General features: G+C 45.6%; 1 protein-coding gene across 2 annotated transcripts; it reads left to right on the top strand.

The window, feature by feature from the left end:
* On the top strand, positions 1-21,455 carry LOC306762055 (dual specificity protein phosphatase 19-like). 2 transcript variants are annotated; one of them, XM_079248427.1, is made up of 5 exons: positions 1-130; positions 346-566; positions 9,017-9,063; positions 13,026-13,178; positions 20,767-21,455. In XM_079248427.1, the coding sequence occupies exons 2-5, from the start codon at positions 362-364 to the stop codon at positions 20,968-20,970; spliced, it is 609 nt and encodes a 202-aa protein (XP_079104553.1). In that variant the 5' UTR covers positions 1-130; positions 346-361; the 3' UTR covers positions 20,971-21,455. The 2 variants fall into 2 exon arrangements, with proteins under 2 accessions (XP_079104553.1, XP_079104554.1); XM_079248428.1 differs by lacking the exon at positions 1-130 and adding an exon at positions 131-270.
* Positions 21,456-22,825: the final 1,370 nt, after the last annotated feature.

The raw sequence follows: 22,825 nt of genomic DNA, 5'->3' as shown, positions 1-22,825 counted from the left end.
CTGTAAAAACAACCTCTGCTGCCTTTTTACGCGCTTTTTCCTGCGTCTCGCGCACCTTTCACTGCGTTTTAAGCCGAGATGACGTGATTCTTTGCGGACGTTTTGCGCTGAAAGTGCACTTTTACAGCAGGTGGGTGCGTCATGCAGGAAAACAGCGGTGTTATTTCCAGATGTTTCCTAGTTGCATGGCTTCATTTTAGCCAAATAGTTCACATTCAGGACATCATAACACCTCTCCATGCACTGCTAACCCCTAAATCACCGTTTCAGGTGGGAAAATGGAACTAAGGTGGAAAATTTTAGGATTAAAAAACTTGATTTGACTTGTTTTATTGTGTGTCTCAGCTCCAACCCTGCTGAGATGCATTCACTGGCTCAGGAGATCCAGGGCTTCTCCAAAGGCCGGCTGAGGAAGCAGTGCACGCGGGTGACCACGGTGACGGGCAGGAGGCTGCTGGAGGGAGGAGAGGGGCAGGTGGAGGAGCTGGAGGAGAGTGGATGTGGATTTGTTCAGGATGAAAGTCTGGACCTTCAAGTTGGCGTTGTCAGACCCTTCCTGCTGCTGGGTAACAGAAACACCACACCGCCACCTCCATCCTGCAAAGTGAAACCATTCCTGCTCAGAAACACACAGCTCTTCTACTGAAGCTGTGAAAACTACATACAGACAAAATGCAAGAAATTCACTATGATTTTTACTGATAACTGAGTCAGTTTTCACCATGAGAAAAGCTTAATAGCAGCATTTTCCTCCAAATGTACTGCAGTAAGAAAAGTCTCAGAAATGTCTAAAAGTTGAGCCCTGCCATGGAGTTTACGGCGTTTTAAAGGCTCCACTCGTAGCCGATGTGCAGCGCTCGTTGCCCCTGATGCAGAGTAAATCACAGAGAAAGCAGCAACACCTCCAAGTGGTTGATGCAGTTTCTCAGCATATGAGTCTGGAGGGAAAATTTGCTTCCTGATTGGTCATCTGCTGAAGCTTCTGCAGGAGATCATAACATTCCTAAAACACATGTGGGAGACAAACATCTTGAAGGAAAATGGAGATTTTTTCCTTTTATTGTGGGTTTTACTGACCTGATGAGCGACGCTGAAGGATTTTCTCATCCAAATATGAGAAAAACTGTTCAGGCAGAATGTTACTGGAATTCATACTGATGAAGGTTAATCATCAGTGATCCTCGAGGACCCAGAAATCCAGCCAGGACACAGATCTTAAAGTAAGGTTTATTAACAGAGGGGAAGTTCAGGTGGAGGACGGAGGTCTGGTCCAGCAGGAGCGACTCCTGAATAGCTGTTGGGATCCAGAGACGTGGTTCGGCAGGCATGGATCTAACAAGAGGCAGAGATCGGCTACTAATTCAGCGGAGAAGGTAAGGATTGGATTGGATCGTTTGGAGTGCAGGTCGAAGGATGAGAAGGATTAGACATGGGGAAGACGAGATGAATCCGTGGAACAAGACACGGTGGATGACAGGAATCTGTGGACCGGACCAACATGAGGAGTTCTGCTGATCATCAGAACCAGCAGAGGGTTGAAGTAGAGTGGAGAGCAGGAGAGGATGAAGCGCAGTCAGGTAGCACAGCTGGAGCAGATGAGCTGATGAGGAAGAGGATGTTCCTACAGAGCAGCGATCATGACAAAAATTGGTTTAAACTGAGGACGTGTCCTCACAGCAGGTTTCTCACGAAACCAGAATATCTTCCTCTGGTTTGGCCCGTCGTCCACACAACACGCAGATTCTTTTAAAAACCTCAGACAGATGTACTCCGTCTGCATGTGGACATGTATAACCGTCCATCCATCCTCCATCCATCCTCCATCCATCCATCCATACATCCATCCATCCATCCATCCATACATCCATCCATCCTCCATCCATCCATCCATCTTCTGCTGCTTATCCGGGGTCGGGTCGTGGGGGCAGCAGCCTAAGCAGGGAAGCCCAGACTTCCCTCTCCCCAGCCACATTTGCCAACTCTGCGGGGGGGATCCCGAGGCGTTCCCAGGCCAGCTGAGAGATATAATCCCTCCAGCGTGTCCTGGGTCTTCCCCGGGGTCTCCTCCCAGAGGGACGTGCCTGGAACACCTCACCAGGGAGGTCCAGGAGGCATCCTGACCAGATGCCCGAGCCACCTCAACTGGTTCCTCTCGATGCGGAGGAGCAGCGGCTCTACTCTGATCTCCTCCCGGATGACCGAGCTCCTCACCCTATCTCTAAGGGAGAGCCCGGCCACGCCACAGTCTGCAACCAAAAACGCCTTATCACATGTCAACCTTTGTTTCCAACATGGACGTCCTCAGAACTGTGTTGGCGTTATCTGTTGTCCAGACGCTCTGCGTGTGTTTTTACACTGCCGTCAGCACCGTGCCACATAGACGACCGGAGGTCGAGATGAAGGACAGATATTTTCTCCACCTAACCAGATCAGGTTGGAGGCGTGTTTGGTGGAAGTGACGTCGTGAGACGGAAGGTTATTCTGATCGGACAGAATTAGCGACGCTTCTGCCGCCTGAAGGGTTGATAAGCTGATGGATGTGTTAACGTGGTTATACAGATGTAATTAAATCAAATTTGATTGTTTTTATGAAGCGCATTTCATGCATGAAGCAACACAAAGTGTTTGACTTTATTAAAACTGTACAGATGAAAAATAACTTAAAAAGCATTCACACACACACACACACACACACACTGCACAGACATGAACTTCCATCCCTCATTTCTTCACTGAATGCAGGTTTAAACGTATCAATAAAAACATCTGGCCTGATGTGAGGAAACGACACGTTGGGATTCCATTCACACCAGAAACCACAGAAACCACCCGGACCGGGGCGGCGGCTGGGGGTCCGCAGCCACAGGGCTGCAGTGCAGGACCCCTACAACCACCCAGACATGGACAGTCACTATGACAACCGGGGAGAGGGAAAACCCCGGAGTTAAAGAGTAAAAACAAGATAAAATAAACTATAAAATAATAAGAACAGATGAGAGCGACAAGAATAAAAATACAGATAAAAGCGTTCATGATGAAATAAAATAAAAACTGCGAACTTCAGGAAAACAAAATAAAAAGCAAGTTGCCATCTAACACTTAATTATATAAATTAATAAGATGGATAAAACTTCAAAAAGTGATGAGAAATAAAATAAATTACATCCTCATGAAGTCTGAAATCATCAGATTCTTTATTTTATGGATAAATGAGACGATTTAGGCATGAAGAAGATCCAGAAGTAAAACTTATAAATCCTTCTGCAGCAACTTATTTCCTTTATTTTCCTCTTTGATGATTTTATGTGGAAACATTTAGTTGTAGTGAAAAAGATCAAAGTAAAACGCTGCAGAAACACATTTTACTGTCTTCATGTCCACAAAGGAATAAATACATTTCTGATTGCTGATCAATCAATGTCCTTCAGTTGGAGGACGAAGTCCCAACGTCTCGCCATGTGTCTGTCACCTTGACATGTCAATGGCATGTTCCTGACGTGACGTGTCTCCAGCGTGTCCCTGACGTGACGTGTCTCCAGCGTGTCCCTGACGTGACGTGTCTCCAGCGTGTCCCTGACGTGACATGTCTCCAGCGTGTCCCTGACGTGACATGTCTCCAGCGTGTCCCTAGCGTGTCCCTCGCATGTCCCTGACGTGACGTGTTCCCAGAGTGTCCCTTGCGTGGCCCTGGCATGTCCCTTACGTGATGTGTCCCCAGAGTGTCCCTAGCGTGTCCCTGGCATGTACCTGGCATGTCCCTGACGTGACGTGTCTCCAGCGTGTCCCTGGCATGTCCCTGACGTGATGTGTCTCCAGAGTGTCCCTAGCGTGTCCCTGGCATGTACCTGACGTGACGTGTCTCCAGAGTGTCCCTAGCGTGTCCCTGGCATGTACCTGGCATGTCCCTGACGTGACGTGTCTCCAGCGTGTCCCTAACATGTCCCTGGCATGTCCCTGATGTGATGTGTCTCCAGAGTGTGCCTGGCATGTCCCTGACGTGACGTGTCTCCAGAGTGTCCCTAGCGTGTCCCTGGCATGTCCCTGACGTGATGTGTCTCCAGAGTGTCCCTAGCTTGTCCCTGGCATGTCCCTGACTTAACGTGTCTCCAGCGTGTCCATAACGTGTCCCTGGCATGTCCCTGACGTGACTTGTCCCCAGAGTGTCCCTAGCGTGTCCCTGGCATGTACCTGGCATGTCCCTGATGTGATGTGTCTCAAGCATGTCCCTAACGTGCCCTGGCATGTCCCTGACGTGACGTGTCCCCAGAGTGTCCCTAGCGTGTCCCTGGCATGTCCCTGAAGTGATGTGTCTCCAGCATGTCCCTAGCATGTCCGTAACGTGTCCCTGGCATGTCCCTGGCGTGACGTGTCTCCAGAGTGTCGCTAGCGTGTCCTTGGCATGTCCCTGATTTGAGGTGTCTCCAGCGTGTCCCTCGCATGTCCCTGACGTGACTTGTCTCAACAGTGTCCCTACCGTGTCCCTCGCATGTCCCTGACGTGACGTGTCCCCAGAGTGTCCATAGCGTGTCCCTGACGTGATGTGTCTCCAGCGTGTCCCTAACGTGTCCCTGGCATGTCCCTGATGTGATGTGTCTCCAGCGTGTCCATGGTATGTCCCTGACGTGATGTGTCTCCAGAGTGTCCCTAGCGTGTCCCTGGCATGTCCCTGACGTGACGTGTCTCCAGCGTGTCCCTGGCATGTCCCTGATGTGACGTGTCTCCAGCGTGTCCATGGCATGTCCCTGACGTGATGTGTCTCCAGCGTGTCCCTGGCATGTCTCTGACGTGACGTGTCTCCAGCGTGTCCCTAGCGTGTCCCTGGCATGTCCCTGACGTGATGTGTCTCCGGCGTGTCCCTAAAGTGTCCCTGGCATGTCCCTGACGTGACGTGTCTCCAGTGTGTCCCTGGCATGTCCCTGATGTGACGTGTCTCAAGCGTGTCCCTGGAATGTCCCTGACGTGATGTGTCTCCAGCGTGTTCCTGGCATGTCCCTGATGTGACGTGTCTCCAGCGTGTCCATGGCATGTCCCTGACGTGATGTGTCTCCAGCGTGTCCCTGGCATGTCTCTGACGTGACGTGTCTCCAGCGTGTCCCTAGCGTGTCCCTGGCATGTCCCTGACATGACGTATCTCCAGCGTGTCCCTAGCGTGTCCCTGGCATGTCCCTGATGTGATGTGTCTCCGGCGTGTCCCTCGCATGTCCCTGACGTGATGTGTCTCCGGCGTGTCCCTGGCATGTCCCAGACGTGACGTGTCTCCAGCGTGTCCCTGGCATGTACCTGACGTGACGTGTCTCCAGAGTGTCCCTGGCATGTCCCTGATGTGAGTGTCCCCAGAGTGTCCCTAGCGTGTCCCTGGCATGTCCCTGACGTGCTTTGTCCCCAGAGTGTCCCTAGCGTGTCCCTGGCATGTCCCTGATGTGATGTGTCCCTGGTATGTACCTGGCATGTCCCTGACGTGACGTGTCTTCAGCGTGTCCCTGGCATGTCCCAGATGTGATGTGTCCCTGGTATGTACCTGGCATGTCCCTGACGTGACGTGTCTCCAGCGTGTCCCTGGCATGTCCCTGACGTGACGTGTCTCCAGCGTGTCCCGGCATGTCCCTGACGTGACGTGTCTCCAGCGTGTCCATGGCATGTCCCTGACGTGATGTGTCTCCGGCGTGTCCCTAACGTGTCCCTGGCATGTCCCTGATGTGATGTGTCTCCAGCGTGTCCCTCGTATGTCCCTGACGTGACGTGTCTCCAGAGTGTCCCTCACGTGACGTGTCTCCGGCGTGTCCCTAACATGTCCCTGGCATGTCCCTGACTTGAAGTGTCTCCGGCGTGTCCCTGGCATGTCCCTGACGTGACATGTCCCCAGAGTGTCTCTAGTGTGTCCCTGACATGTACCTGGCATGTCCCTGACGTGACGTGTCTCCAGAGTGTCCCTAGCGTGTCCCTGGCATGTCCCTGACGTGATGTGTCCCCAGAGTGTCCCTAGCGTGTCCCTGGCATGTACCTGGCATGTCCCTGATGTGATGTGTCTTCGGCGTGTCCCTGGCATGTCCCTGACATGACGTGTCCCCAGAGTGTCCCTAGCTGTCCCTGACGTGACGTGTCTCCAGCTTGTCCCTTGCGTGTCCCTGACGTGACGTGTCTCCAGCATGTCCCTAGCGTGTCATGTCTCCAGCGTGTCCCTAGCGTTTCCCTGGCATGTCCCTGACGTGACGTGTCTCCAGAGTGTCCATAGCGTGTCCCTGGCATGTACCTGGCATGTCCTTCACGTGATGTGTCTCCGGCGTGTCCCTAAAGTGTCCCTGTCATGTCTCTGATGTGACGTGTCTCTAGCGTGTCCCTGGCATGTCCCTGACGTGACGTGTCTCCAGCATGTCCCTTGCGTGTCCCTGACGTGACGTGTCTCCAGCTTGTCCCTTGCGTGTCCCTGACGTGACGTGTCTCCAGCATGTCCCTAGCGTGTCATGTCTCCAGCGTGTCCCTAGCGTTTCCCTGGCATGTCCCTGACGTGACGTGTCTCCAGAGTGTCCATAGCGTGTCCCTGGCATGTACCTGGCATGTCCTTCACGTGATGTGTCTCCGGCGTGTCCCTAAAGTGTCCCTGTCATGTCTCTGATGTGACGTGTCTCTAGTGTGTCCCTGGCATGTCCCTGACGTGACGTGTCTCCAGCATGTCCCTAGCGTGTCATGTCTCCAGCGTGTCCCTAGCGTTTCCCTCGCATGTCCCTGACGTGACGTGTCCCCAGAGTGTCCATAGCGTGTCCCTGGCATGTACCTGGCATGTCCTTCACGTGATGTCTCCGGCGTGTCCCTAAAGTGTCCCTGTCATGTCTCTGATGTGACGTGTCTCTAGCGTGTCCCTGGCATGTCCCTGACGTGACGTGTCCCCAGAGTGTCCATAGCGTGTCCCTGGCATGTACCTGGCATGTCCTTCACGTGATGTGTTTCCGGCGTGTCCCTAAAGTGTCCCTGTCATGTCTCTGATGTGACGTGTCTCCAGCGTGTCCCTAACGTGTCCCTAGCGTGTTCCTGATGTGATGTGTCTTTAACGTGTCCCTAACTTGTCCATGGCATGTCCCGATGTGACATGTCCGCAGCGTGTCCCCGGCGTGTCCCTAAGAACCTGTCCAGGTCTCCGCTGCAGGACGTGGACAAGTTATAGAACATGAGTTGGACTCGGCGGATCATTGCGTGCTTCCATAAAAGGGGCGGAGTTTACAGCGTCTGGCCAATCAGAGACAAGGAGAAACCCTCCGGCAGGTTAGTTAGTTGGTTAGTTATTAGTTAGTTAGTTACAACAACTTCCCGCCATCGCCTTCTGTCCTGGGCGATCCTTCAGCTCTTTCCAGATGTGACCGGTCCGCCTGGTGTCCGCCTCCAGTCCCGTTCTCCAGACGTTCCTCGGTTCCTCTCCGGCTGGGGATTCCGCCTGGCGACACGTTGGATGTTGGTCTTCTCCCTCCGCCGGCTTTCCTTGCAGAGCTCTGATGGACTCAGCCAGAAGATCTGGAGAAACCTTCTCAGACAGGAACTGAAGAACATCTGGAACCTCTGGAAGTGGTTTTTGTTGTCCTCCTGACACATGACGGTCATCATCAGCAGGCGAATCCTGGTGCACATAGTGATGAAGGTGGATCTCCAGATGTTCTTCAGGCTGATGAAGGACGCAGGTTTTCCTCCAGGAGCCGCAGACAGATGGTCATCAGAAACCAGAAGAATTAAACATGATGGGAAGCGAAAGCAACACTGTTGCCGTGGCAACAGCCAGGAAGGAATCCTGGCATGACAGTGAATTTGTGACATTTATTCATCAGACAAAACAAACATCTGTGTGATCGATCAGGTTTATTACATCCCAGATGTTTCACAGTTTCTTCCTTTATTTTATATTTTCTCTTTGAGGCTTCGCTGCTTCCAGAGTCCATGTTTGGTTTGTCCCTTCCGGGCTCCTGTAGTAACACACAGTAGACACTGGACTGGTGCCAGCTTGCTGTTACTGCTGGAAGCTTCGTTCTCGGGTTTCCAGCAGAGTCAGCCCTCTTAGAGAAATGAGACCAGGCGCACATGGAGCCAGAAGATTTGCTTTTAGCATCTCTTACTGCTCAGTAGAAAAGGAGATGATGGGCCGTCTGTCTTCTGCACTAAGAAGGCTGAACAGCATCCCTCCATCTTTTCACAGATGTGTCACTTTAAATCTCCCCCCCCCATGCTGATGAGACGTGTGGGCCGGAGCTGGCTCAGTCCCAAACTCTCCCTCTATCCTTCGGATTTAGATTTGCTTCTCAGCACCGTGAATTTGGCATCATGTCAAAGTGGCTTTGCTGATGCAGAGAGCAAATGTTGCGACTGCAGAGAATCCAGCCTGGAAACCTGGAGGAAGTCCTGCAGCACACCTCAGGACCCCCCCGCCTCCATCATGACTGTCATTTTCACCAAACTCTTCTTTATTCTCCGCTCGTCTTTGACCTTCCTCCTCTGCAGCATCAGTCGTTCCAACTTAGTGGAGGAAAAGCCTTTAGCCTGCAGACGTCCTCCGTTTCCTTCTCTGCAGCTACAGATAGCATGAACTGTGCATCTCAGCAGTTTCTTAAGCTGCGTCGAGAGCTGCTATACAAATAATTTGATTCCTGTCCCCTTTTCCTGTAGCTTGAAGCCATTGTGCTGTTGGTTTCTGCTGACTGAAATCTTCCCTGCTTGTGGTTGCAGCTGTTGTCTCTGGATATTTCCCACTGAGGGATACTGGTGCTGATCTCCTGCAGTTTGGGCTTTCTGCTGCTAAAACACCTCCCTGTATGCTTTCAGCTGATCTGAAATAAACACACATTAAGATTCAGGCTTATTTTTCCTCTAGAAAGCCATAAAACGGCGTGAATCCATAGACCAGTGTTTGTTTTAAAGCTTTTTCATGTGAAACTGATGCGAGTCGAGAGATAAAAGCAGCTTTGATTGTTGGTCAGATGTACAATAAGCATGATTTAGGGAACATGCCCTCCTGATCGACTGCTTTCTGCTGTTGCAGCTTCTCAGGATGCAGCCCACGACATCGACACCCTGCAGAGATATAAGGTCAGTACAGCAGGGGGGGATCAATACCACGGGGATGACCTTGCCTTGTTGTGCTAGCATGTGTTGTGACATGAGATCAGGCGAGCTTTCCCTGCAGGTCTGCAGCCGGAGGAGCTCCATGCTTCATGCAGTGACAGTTTAGCTCAGCAGAGGGAGTAAATGATTACAGTTGGTCTCAGCGCTGCTGCTCTGCAGTGGCGGCTTCCAGGCGGGAGCAGATCGCTGCCGGGAGTCTCAGGATGATGAATTACAGACGTTACAGATGCTTCACTTCTGGAATCTTGGCTTAAAAAGGTTTTTCTGCTAACTGTTACCGCTCGGGGGATCGGACGGCCGGCCTACATCGACGTGTGTTTGAGGGAACCGGGATGTTCAGGGTCCGAACGAGAACGTTCTCTCCTCTGACGAGGGATCTCAGGAGATGGAAAATCTGTAGCAAACAACACAAACGCTGTCAAATGATGATTTTCATTTTGTTTTCTGCAAAATAAAAACAATATCATCTAAATTCAGACTATTTTCTCCTCTCATGTTTGGAGCAACATGTTGCAGATCAGTCAGGAAGAAGTTAAAGATGAATTACTTCTGTTTCCAGCATGAGAGGAAAGAGAATTTACCAACAAAGAGACTTTTCCTTCATCTTTCCTGTTAAGAGAAAAACTCCAGGTGTCAGGATAAATCACCTGCGAGCGCTACATTCCTGTGGCGTCTGAACCGGGAGGAAAACGCCCGTCAGAGTTAAGGTGGGATTTCTGCTGCGACATCTGGACATCCAGCAGCCCAGAAACTGGTTTAATCATCCCTAAAGGACTGGAGGAAAAGATGCTTCGCATTCACAGGAAAAGTCGAGTAGAGCTGTTCATACGGAGGAAATCAGAGGAAGCGTTTATAAACCTCGGAGTCGACCTGCAGAGTCGCCTGTTTTCATCACATAATAACCAGTTTTATTTAGATAAAACATGCAGCATTATCTCATTTTCTAAGTAACTCATGATGTTTTTAATCCTGTTAAAAGTTATTTTTTATTCTGGTAACAGCGCTTTCTGAGCTTCTAACTTCTGCCTACAACCGTTAGGTTTTCCGCTCCAGTAAGACCAGAACCTGGACCGCATCAGTCCAGTTCTGAGCTACAGCTGCATGTCTTTTAACTAATATGAGCCCAGTTTTATCATCTCTTCACTGGCTGCCTTTAGGATCCAGTTTGTTTTTAAATGTCTGAACGGCGCCGTACCTCTCTGAGCTCCTCCATCCCTCTCGGTCTGTCGGGTCGGCTGACCGACTTCTGACTGTACCAGGACTAACCGGGAGCTCCGAGGGGACCGGGACTTTGCAGGAGATCCTACACTGTGCTGAGCTGTCTTCATAAACCAGACAGGCCTCCTCTGTATCTGCCTAGATCTCTGCTGAAGAACATCTGTTTACGCTGGTTTTTCTGCACAATGTTGACATTTTTCATCTGATTTTATTTTGATTGCTTTTAGCTGACTGTAATTATTTTACTTTTAGTTGTAGTATTTTACAGTTTCATTCTCCTCTGTTTCTGGTTAGAGGTGTGGAAAGTAGTAAGTAGAAGTAGAAGTAAAGTAGAAGTCCTGCCATGTGTTTAGATCAGGTGTTTTCACCAACAGGTCGACACCAACAGGCTCGTCGACCTGCAGTGGAGCTGATTACATTCACCTGGTTTAGTGATGGTTGGAACTGCTGCCGGACAGGACTTCTACTTTCTACTTCTACGTTCTAATTCTGCTTTCTACTAATTTCTACTTCTACGTTCTAATTCTACCTTTCTACTTCTAATTTCTACTAATTTCTACTTCTACATTCTAATTCTAATTTCTACTTATACGTTCTAATTCTACCTTTCTACTTCTACGTTCTACTTCTAATTTCTACTAATTTCTACTTCTACTTTCTAATTATAATTTCTACTTCTACGTTCTAATTCTACTTTCTACTTCTACGTTCTAATTCTACCTTTCTACTTCTACATTCTACTTCTAATTTCTACTTCTACTTTATAATTCTAATTTCTACTTCTGGGTTCTAATTCTACATTTCTACTTCTAATTTCTACTTCTAGGTTCTAATTCTGCTTTCTACTAATTTCTACATTCTAATTCTACTTTCTACTTCTAATTTCTAATTCTACTTTCTAATTCTACCTTTTTACTTCTATGTTCTACTAATTTCTACTAATTTCTACTTCTAGGTTCTAATTCTACTTTCTACTCATTTCTTCTTCTCCGTTCTACTTCTAATTTTTACTTCTACATTCTAATTCTAATTTATACTTATACGTTCTAATTCTATTTTCTACTTCTATGTTCTAATTCTACTTTCTACTCATTTCTACTTCTACGTTCTAATTCTACTTTTTACTTCTAATTTCTACTTTTAGGTTCTAATTATACTTTCTACTAATTTCTACTTCTACATTCTAATTCTACTTTCTACTTCTACATTCTAATTCTACTTTCTACCTCTACGTTCTTTCTACGTTCTACTTTCTACTTCTAATTTCTACTTCTAGGTTCTAATTCTACCTTTCTACTTCTAATTTCTACTTCTAGGTTCTAATTCTGCTTTCTACTAATTTCTACGTTCTAATTCTACTTTCTACTTCTAATTTCTAATTCTACTTTCTAATTCTACCTTTTTACTTCTATGTTCTACTTCTAATTTCTACTAATTTCTACTTCTAGGTTCTAATTCTACTTTCTACTCATTTCTTCTTCTCCGTTCTAATTCTACGTTCTACTTCTAATTTCTACTTCTAGGTTCTAATTCTACGTTGTACTTCAATTTCTACTTCTTGATTCTAATTCTATTTTCTACTTCTACGTTCTAATTCTACTTTCTACTCATTTCTACTACTATGTTTAATTCTACTTTCTACTCATCTCTACTTCTACGTTTTAATTCTACTTTTTACTTTTAATTTCTGCTTCTAGTTTCTAATTCTACTTTCTACTAATTTCTATTTCTACGTTCTAATTCTACTTTCTACTTCTACATTCTAATTCTACTTTCTACTTCTACGTTTTTCTTTCTACGTTCTACTTTCTACTTTTAATTGCTATGTTCTACGTTCTACTGTTTATTTCTAATTTCCACGTTCTATTTTCTAATTTCTACTTCTACTTTCTATTTTAATTTCTACGTTCTATGTTCTACGTTCTACTTTCTACACCTCTGGTTTTTAAAGTGCATTATGAATGAAGCTGCAGTCTTCACGCCGGCGGTCCGTCAGAGGAAAGACGTTAAAGTTCTGCTGCTGGTCTAAAAGGCTCTGAATGGTTCTGGACCAGAACACATGAGAGACTTGCTGACCCAGTAAGAAACCACCAGACCCGTAAGCTCACCTGGATCTGGTCTTCCATCAGTTCCCAGAGGCAAAGCGAGACCTTTTCTTATTCCTCAACGTTTCAGCGAAGCACTTTGTCGTCGAAGCATCCAGACGATAAACTCGCTTAGCCTTTCTGCTTTGTGGACATAATACTCTCAGATTATCGTTGGTTTCGCCTTTAATGGGAATTTCTGTCAATAACACAAGTATAATGTAGCGTCTAACATATCCTCTAACATGCGGAGAAGGATGTTAGATGATCCAGACTGTCTGGAAGCACATTAGCATGATGCTACGATGAAACACAGGAGAATTCCGCTCTCTGAGGCGGTAAACGTAACGGAGTCGACAGATACTGCAAGATGAACCGGAGCAATCCGTCTTCTTTCCTGCCCCCCTAACACTCTTCCTCTTCATCTTTCTTCCACCTCTGTGTCATCCCTCTTCTTTCTTTTCCACTCCATCTTCCTGCCCTCTCTCCGTCACGTTCAGCTGGTGTCATGTCATCAATACGGCTGACAGAATATCTCTTCGTCTCTCTACAGAAAAAAACCTTTAAAGAAAGTCAGAGCTGAGAGGTCATTTGTTCAAGGAGTTCTTCTTCTCCTTCTGTCAGGTGTCCCATGTGCTAAATGTGGCCTACGGAGTCGCTAACCTCTTCCCAGATCAGATGGTCTACAAGACGCTGCAGATCCTGGATCTCCCAGACACCCAGATCACTTCGTACCTGCAGGAAAGCAGCTCCTTCATAGATCAGGCTCAACAGCAGGTACGTACACTCACAACGTCTCCGATGGGGGTTTCTTCCACGTCACAGCGTCTCACTGGAAGTTCGCAGGACTAAAAACTTCCGGTTTTAAAGGGAAATAAAAACTTTCACTCTGGAAAAACTCTAGAATCTGTACGGACAGGAAGAAAAAGAGAAAAAGATTCGATTGAAGTTTTGGAAAAAAAACAGCCCTCTGGTAAAATGTTGCATCATAAATTATTAAACCACCAGTTTTTAGCTCTGCTGTCGTAAACGAGACGGGAAGCTAACCCTCCGTCGGCTGGCAGACTGGAGTCTTGGAAAGCCGGATTTTAGAAAATTATGCAGGTTTTAAGCAGCAACAAGCACTTTTTTTTTTTATTTTAATATAAAATATGTCTGTCCGACCTGCATATGGAAGAGCTGAACTGGTTTGGGAAGTTTGCTAGCACCATGACAGCTAATGGTAACACCAGCTAGCTTTTAGCCACCCAACACGGCGGCGTGATGAACACTGAGAACAACCTGCGGTGATGATGGCTCCTCAGAGCTCGTATCAAACCTTTGTCTCATGCTTCTGCTCTTGTATTTGTCACAGGATTGTACAAATACTTGTGGAAATAAATATATTTACTTTCTTTAATCTCATTTGAAAGTGGATCCTTTTATCTTTCAGTCATTTTTAGTGTGACTGGATGTAAACCAAACCCACAGCCGAAGCTCCGCGGGGCTTTTTAACAGGGTGGTGAAGATAATCTCAGATCTGGGTGTTTTGCATTTCCATCGAGGTCTCAGGTAGAGGGCCAATTAGGCGGATTAAGTCAGTGGAAGTGTGAAATGCATCCCTTCTCCTTGCTGCCGTGTCGGACTGCAGCAGCCACACAATGCAGTGAAAGGAGGAACGGCGCCTCATTCGCGTCACCGTTAAACATTTCTGCAGGGTTGTGGGCGCTTCGTTTGTGCTGTAAAGCAACCAGAAATGAATCTTTAATGGCTGCGGTTCACTGCTTTGCTGTCACAATGTCTCTCTTGGCCTGTCACAGTCACTAATTAATCAACTATTCCAGTTATTTGACACAGTCATCATCATGGTTGCATAACTCTTCATTCACCTGGATGAAAGCAGCTGGTTTGGATCCGTTCTCTCTCATGTTCACAGTTCTTTTCCTTCCTTTTGAGAACTGCAGCTCTAATTTCATTTACTTTCCCCTGAATGGATGTAATTCTTTGTTAGAGTCTAATAGATTTTAATTTGTTAGGAAGGTTTCAGTATAAAGAGGCAGAAAATCGAAGACTGAAAGACAATTACGTCACTAATTACAATAATTTGAATGACAAGTAACCATTTTGTGAAACTTCAGGATCAGTAAAAACCTAAACTCTCCAGCAGTCTGCTTAAATGCTTTAGTTGAGAAGAGTAGAAAGTATCAATCAATGATGCAAACATAGAAGCACAGATTCAGTATATTTACAGAAAGGATCAAATAGAGATCTGCGTCACACGACATTAGAGAGCATAAAGGTGTTGCGCTTGCTTGAGCCGCCATATTGGATCATAATGACTCTTGTGGCAACCTGCAGCGGTTAAAAGTGAAGACGATGCAAAAGTGCATAAAAAACTGCAGTTCCCCCTTCATCCACTAGGGGCTCCAAAACAGAGCAAATCCCTATAGACTCCCATGTTAAAAAGACCAACTTCACACCAGAAATAAACACGTTTACAGCAGAAATAAACATGTTTACAGCAGGAATAAAAATGTTTACAGCAGGAATAAACATGTTTACAGCAGGAATAAACACGTTTACAGCAGGAATAAACATGTTTACAGCAGAAATAAACATGTTTACAGCAGAAATAAACATGTTTACAGCCTGGTTCAAAAATCCATTTTAGGTTTAATAGGCCAGGTTTACCTTCATGACAACTGTGGGGGGAGTGAATTTTTTTCTAACTCTTCTGTTTAAAAGTAATTTAATCTGTAAATTCTGAATATTTAGGGGCGTGTCCTTTTGATTGACAGGTCCCCGATCTCCCGCTTCAAGTCAGAAGAATGTAGAACAACCGCGGTTTTTAGCTGGTTAACAACGTGACTTAGCTTTAGCCCGCTTACCTCCGTTAGCTGGTTAGCTCCTGTTATCTCCAGGTTAGCTCGGTTAGCTCTTAGCTACAGAAAGCTCGGAGTTCGCTCGATGTCAATCATCCACCATGACGCTCACAGCCCCCCTCTCAGCTCCACCTCTTTGCCCATATTTGTATTTTCTGGGAGAGACGACACGCATGCCCCTGCCAAGATGGTGATGGTAGGAACCGCCCACCGAGCTTCAATTCAGCTCTTCAGAAACCTACGGGTGACGTCACGGAGGCTCCGCCCATCTTTTATATACAGTCTATGGTTTAAACAGAAACAAATATTCCAGCAGCAAAACTTAAAAGATGGAAGTTTTAACGAAGAATAAACCCCCTAAATGAGTTAACAGGGTGTCGGTTGAGAATAAACACGGACATCAGTGGGAACAACGTCACTGAACTCGTTTCAAATCCTTATTTAATGTCGGCGTTCAGCGTGTCGCGCAGGCTGAAGGTCCATTAAGGCTGGAAGCAGAAGACAGGAAGTAAAAACAGAAACCCAATTGTTTGGTTGTAGCAAACGAGCCTTTTCGGCCCTAGCCAATCAAAGAGCAGGATTTTTTCTTCTGTCTTCTTGGTCAGATGCTGTTTTGGGGAATATCTCCCCCTAGTGGGCAGGTGCTGTAAATGCGCAACAGTCGAGGTGGTCTGAAAGAAACCAAACGAAGGAACTAGGAGTGGGAAAATTAATTTGAAAAGTCAAATATTTGAATTTTTTGCTTCGCAATTTTAAAATAGATTTTTTGTGGAAATTTTTTTTTTCCAAACAAATAAAAAAAAAATCCATTATAAAATTTGTCATTTTTATTATTATTTTTTAAATCTTTTTACTTGTCTTCTTGGGCATTATAGCAGCAGAACGATGGTCTGGCTACTTTTTCTAGATTTCCTAACTGAAATCTAGAAAAATGAGCAAAAAAAAAAAAGTTTTAAACATTTATTTTGTTTTTAATCTACAAAAATCCCCAAAATTGAGGAATTGTGAGAATCACAATTTAAATTGAATCGGCACCCAAAAAATTGGAATCGAATTGGGACAAAAGCATGTCGTCACAGCCCTAGAAGGAACCGAGTCTCCTGGATGTCCTGACGTGAATACGCTCCAAAATGTTTAGTAACATTTTTTTAACAGGATGTTTTTAACTAGTTTAGAAGTTTCTTGTCATAAGTGGTGGTGGAGGTGTGGACCCAAATGTAGGAGAAAGGAGCCAGAGATGCAGAACTTAGAGGTTTTAATCACAGAATAAACTGAAGGCAGAAGTCACCAGGGAAACCTGGTCTAACACACTGATCCAGCGATTGGGAACAGAAACCAAGCCGTATATTTACACACACAAACATAACGAGACACAGGTGGAATGACTTAACTAATGAGTCCAGGTGAGCTTATGAACAGGAAAGCAAAATCAGAAACTAGACATCCGGGAACCAAACCAGGAAAACTACGAACTAAGACAGGAAACCAGGAACTAAAGAGAACGCCAAACATCACATCCAAACACAAAAACGTGTCACACTGAACGCAACCAGCTGTTAAACGGAAGAACTTCAGAAAAAAAAGTGCTTTTAAATGCAAATATGACGCATTCACCTCCAGTTGCTTCACCCAAATCATTTCTGCTGCTTCTGACCGCTGCAGACAAAATAAACACACACAAACACACTCTCACTCAGAGTAGTTCACGCTTTTCCCAAATGAAAAAACGTATGAAATCAGTTTAAACAGTTCTGCATCCACCTTCTCTCAGGAGGCAGATGCAGCCTGGAAACGCCTTCTTTCATATCTGTTGGCTAATTCAACATGTCAGTGTGCACACACAGCTGTTCTGCTTCCTACACACAGCGGTGATGCATTTACACACATCTACGCTCGGCGCTTATCTGCAACTCAGCACAAAGGTGAGCTGGGTGGTCTGATTACCTATTAAAAGGCTCGGATCATTTCATGTGGAAGGCGAGAAAGTGTCTCTGCTCAAACTGGGTTTACCAGCCGCATGTTGTTCCTTGTTAGGTGGAAATTTCCAAACAGACTCGCAGCTTTTCCTTCGTGCTTCTGTCAGATTGACCGCAAGCAAAACGTAATGTGACCTGAGCGCAAATATAAAAACAGTCTGTGTTTGCTGTAATTGTTTTTTCCTCCTAAATAAGAAAAACAAGACTGATACGTCACGGTGTTGATGCAGCAACCGGCAGAGGAACTCGTCCGTGGATAGAAATGTTTGATCTGTCCGCGTTTCATTAGATTAGATTGTATTTTACCCTGAGGAGCCCATTGATCGGTTTAGATTTTTTAAAGGAAAACACAGATAGCAATGATAACATGTCAATTGTTTCTAGCTGATTTTAAACTCCTGACCCCCCAATGGGTATTGATTGACACAGAAAATCAAAATTGAGTTTAAGAGTTTCAGTTCCGCTCCATTTCCGCCATTTCCTGCGAGAGAGGCTGCATGTTGTACAAAAGAGACAAACGTGTCGCTATGCTGGGCTGGATGCCGAGCCGAGGGCCTGGATGCATCCAGCCAGGCTCTCCAGGCAGTAAAATAATCACACCAGCGTTAATATGATTCATTCGGTAAGTTTTGACACACTTGCACGTCCACAGATGCAGATCTGTCTCCTCCACTTGCTCAATGCGCTCTGTCTAATGGTGCTTTCGGAGGTTTTGGAAAAACTGGTTTTCTGAGCAGCAAAATGAGGTGAAACGACACGTCAAGCTGTGATTTTACTGAACTGTCACGGTGGGACACACGAGGATGATTCATCAGAGGATGGTAATCATTTTTAAACGATACAAAAACAGAATTACTCGCTTAATGTTGCGGTTTCTGCTCCTGTGAGATATCAGCCGGCAGAAAGCTCCAAACAGCTGAGAGGAAATTCTCCTCATGTCCATCGCTTATAGTTCACAGCCACTTCTTAGTTTTAGTAAAACCACAACGAGATCTGCAGTAAATGGTCCTGACACACCTTTACGCAGAGTTCTTTCAGACGTCACTGCCCTTGAGCTTCAACGCGTTCATCACGTTGACATGGTTGCAGTAAAACGTCCACGGTGTTGTTCTGTCCGTTTACTCGCCAACGGCCGTTTTTCCGTTTGGTTTCTTTGTGTGTTTCTGGTTTTACTTGAAATACGTGGTTTCTTTTCAGCTTGTTCATCTCTGGTGCTCCTGACAGTTGTTGTCTCTGTTTCTGTACAGGTGAAACAGATGGTCTCGAATCGGTGGTTGGATTGCAGGATTTTCTTTGTGGTGTATATCTATCTCCTCTTCGTTTTCTGTCTACTTTACTTTTCCTTTCTGTTTTCTCTCCATCCTTTTTCTGGCTGTAGCTCAGCTCCAGCAGTACGATTCCATAAAAACAAACATTATTCCAAATAAACAAACAATTCAGATTATCAAGGGGATCTTTAGATCTATGAAGCTCATCTTAGCAGAGTAAATTCAGCATCCAGACCATCGTTCTGCAGCTTTAATGCTGACAGGACGTCCACCGCAGCGGAGCGTTGACGGAGTCCTGATCAGAGTCGGGTGATCCGGATCATTTTGGTTTCCAGTATCGCCGATACTGATACTTTTTGCTCAAAATGTAATCATTTAATGGTTTTGCCTTCAATTATTGATCATGATCAAACACAGAGCAAAGATTTAGTTTTTTGTTTGTGAACAAAAGAAAAAACATCAACAATGACACAAAATAAGAAAATAACTTTTTCGTTTTTTCACACAGTTGTTTGAGAAAAGTAAATATTTGTTGATTTTCATTCACATTCTTCAGATTTTTGCTCCCAAAATCCTCTGCAAGAAAAATACCGATCTCATCTGGCTGGTATTGAACATTATCAAGCCTTGGTGTCCTCGGTGTGTCAGAAGAACTTCCTGGCGAGCCAGCCGGGTGCGATCAGACCTTTCATCCAGAGACTCCTTCTGCTGCTTCATTGGCAGATTTCAAGCAGATTCTCTTTGCAGCTGCTCTGCTTCTGGAAGGTTTAGATCTTTCACAGTCGTCTGCTTCTATCCTCCAGCAGTTCCTCCGGCGTGGTACTGGTTCCTCCTGGTACTGGTACTCATGTAGCAGTTCAGTAATTTGTTTGCTTCTAACCAGAGACTGTATATGAAAAAATGGGCGGAGCCTCCGTGACGTCACCCGTAGGTTTCTGAAGAGCTGAATTGAAGCTCGGTGGGCGGTTCCTACCATCACCATCTTGGCAGGAGCATGCGCGTCGTCTCACCCGGAAAATACAAATATGGGCAAAGAGGTGGAGCTGAGAGGGGGGCTGTGAGCGTCATGGTGGATGATTGACATCAAGCGAACTCCGAGCTTTCTGTAGCTAAGAGCTAACTGAGCTAACCCGGAGATAACGGGAGCTAACCAGCTAACGGAGGTAAGCGGAGATAAACATGTTTATTCCTGCTGTAAACATGTTTATTTCTGCTGTGAAGTTGGTCTTTTTAACATGGGAGTCTATGGGGATTTGCTCTGTTTTGCAGCCCCTAGTGGATGAAGGGGGAACTGCAGTTTTATGTGCTTCCACACCGGCTTCACTTTTAACCGCTGGAGGCTCCGTCCATCTTTCATATACGGTCTATGGTACTGATGTATGAAGACGCTGCGTAGCTCTTTACTGTGGCCAACTTTTTAAATGAATGAATTCAGTTCCAGCAGCTGGAAAACACCAACAGGAACAATCAACATTTAAAGATAAACTAAGGAACTTGGAGAGATTTTCCTCTTTTTGACTGCTAATCCAGCGTCTATCTTCATCCTACCTGCCCTGGCAGATTCTATTCTATTCTATTCTACAGTCATTTAGACCCTTTTATCCAAAGCGACTTACATATGAGTGAGAACAACACAAGCAGGAAATCAAACAGTAGGGTTTTCTTTTTGTTTTGTTTACTCCCTTCCCACCCCATAATTTCACCGATGTTAAAATACAAAGAATTAATACCATAAAGATTGGTGCAAAGAACTGGGCTAAGTTCTCCAACTTTCCATTAAATATAACGATAATCTCACCAGCTAGTAAAAGGCACGACTCTTGTCTTATTTCTCACTCTCTCTCTGTCTGATAATGTTGTCTTGTGCTTCTTTGCTGAATCAGCTGATGTGTTTAGGGTCATCTGGGAAGAAAACCTTGTAAAATCTGGTTTCTCAGCTGTCAGGATGCGTCCTGCCAGCGACAGCACCAGAAATATACATGATAAATGTCACTGTGCCACAAAACCAGTCAGGAAGTCTGAGTTTTAAGTTTGGAAAGTTACGTAATGCTCCTTTAACGCAGTCACCTGGCAGCAAACGTTGGCTTCCCTCAATGCGTCTTGTTGTTTACTCTCCTCTTGAATGATGCATCTTCTTTCTCCTCTGATCAGAGAGGCATTTGCTTCTTCTGTGTGACAGGAAGCGTGAGACCGTCTCCATGGAAATGGTGGAAACTGACCGGTCGCAGCTCCAGTTGACCGTTTGTCTTTCTCGCTGCAGGACGGTGTGGTGCTCGTCCACTGTAACGCTGGTGTGTCCCGCTGCTCCTCCATTGTGATTGGCTACCTGATGTTGCGGGAGGGGCTTTCGTTTGACGATGCGTACAGCCAAACGAAGCGAGCAAGACCATCGATCCGCCCAAATCCCGGCTTCTATCAGCAGTTACAGAACTACAAACCTCAACGGACTACAAATCATCTTTAAAGGACTACAACCCCCAGACTGGGATGCTGGTGCAGGTGATGACATCATTCTCTGATGTCCCCGGGATTCTTCTTCATCTTTTACTTAATCTGCTTCATCATCATTTCCTTCTTCCTCTTCTTAAGCTTCATCCCCTTTCTATTCATCTTCATCTTCTTCATCATCATCATTGTGTTACACATGCAGCATTCTTCATCTTTCTGCTTCTTCATCTCCGTCATCATCCTCTTCTTCTGCTCTGTAGAAGCTAAACTAGCTGCAGCTTGTTTTGGTCGTGTTTCTCAGATGGAAATGTGACAACAGAGAAGCTCCATATCGGACACAGAAAACGTTTCCGTCGTCTGGTCTGAACGCGTGGAGTGAAAACACTTTTATCCATTTTTAATGTTCAAAGTTTTTTCTATTTTAAATGTTTAAAGTTTCCTTCAACCTCACATATGTGATTATTTTGCTTTTTCTGCATCCAGATGGTTGAATGCTCTAAATGAACCATTAATAAAACTTATTTTACTCCATATTGTTGTGTTTTCTAAATTATGGTTCCTAAATTCAGAAATCTATGAGCTAATGTTTGTAAAATGAATAAATAAACCAGATTCTCACTGATATTAAATCCTTTTTCTCCAACATTTGCAGGAAGACAAACAGCAGACGGATGCAGTGTTCTGTAACCTGCTGTAATCCAATGTTGGTAGAAAATGTCATTAAAACTCCAAAGATGCAATTTCTCCGTTTAAAGAAGGAAAGTTTAAGAAGGATATTGTGTAAGAATTACTGTTTTCTAACTTCTAGCGCCTCACCTCTACCGACACCTTTACCAACAACGGTAGCCGACGTGGATCAAAGAGCCTCGACAACATTGATGAAAACACGTCATCCCAAACTTCATGGAGTCCTGAAAACATCATTCCAACCTCTGCTATCCGACAAGTTCACAGAAAACAGAACAGAACACTCTGAATCTGGTTCTCCTCTTCTGCTGGAGCTGCATGTTTACGTGGTTTCAGTAGCTTTCAGTGGCGGTAAAGCCGGACTAATAGCCGGACTAAAAGCCGGACTAAAAGCCGGACTCAAAGTCAGACCAAAAGCCAGACTCAAAGTCAGACTCAAAGTCAGACTCAAAGTCAGACTCAAAGTCAGACTCAAAGTCAGACCAAAAGCCAGACTAAAAGCCAGACTCAAAGTCAGACTCAAAGTCAGACCAAAAGCCAGACTAAAAGCCAGACTCAAAGTCAGACTCAAAGTCAGACTAAAAGCCAGACTAAAAGTCAGACTAAAAGCCGGACTAAAAGTCAGACCAAAAGCCAGACTAAAAGCCAGACTAAAAGTCAGACTAAAAGTCAGACTCAAAGCCAGACTAAAAGCCGGACTAAAAGCCAGACTAAAAGTCAGACTTAAAGTCAGACCAAAAGCCAGACTAAAAGCCGGACAGCTACATAAAGCACGTAAACATCCACTTCCGTACCAATAAAGATGGTGTGTTTTAGCAGGATCTATAGTTATGCTGCTATGCTAACACTTGCTAACAAAACCAATGAAAACAGTTAGCTTTGGGCTAATTTAGCTAGTACAGCCGACTTACTGGTGGAGGAGAAATCGTTAAAATTGTTCTCCTCCTTGGTCTCCTTCCACCCGGGCAAGGCCAGCTCCATGTTCATCCTTGTTTCTAAATGATCCGGTCACGCTGCCTTTTAGGGCTTTGGTGCTTTTTGTCCCTTACCAGCAGCTGTAGTGTCAAGATGGCAGACTGTCAAGGTGCTTCCCTACTGACCTACTCGTATGTAGAAACCAATCTAAAATTCTTGGCTGTGTCTGACTATTAGCAGAAGTCATAAAATGATCACACATATAGAAA

This window comes from Telmatherina bonti (assembly GCF_933228915.1).
Source record: "Telmatherina bonti genome assembly, chromosome: 11".
NCBI lineage: Eukaryota > Metazoa > Chordata > Actinopteri > Atheriniformes > Telmatherinidae > Telmatherina > Telmatherina bonti.
The sequence above is the reverse complement of the archived record's forward strand: the minus strand, read 5'-3'. Positions and strand labels throughout refer to the sequence as shown.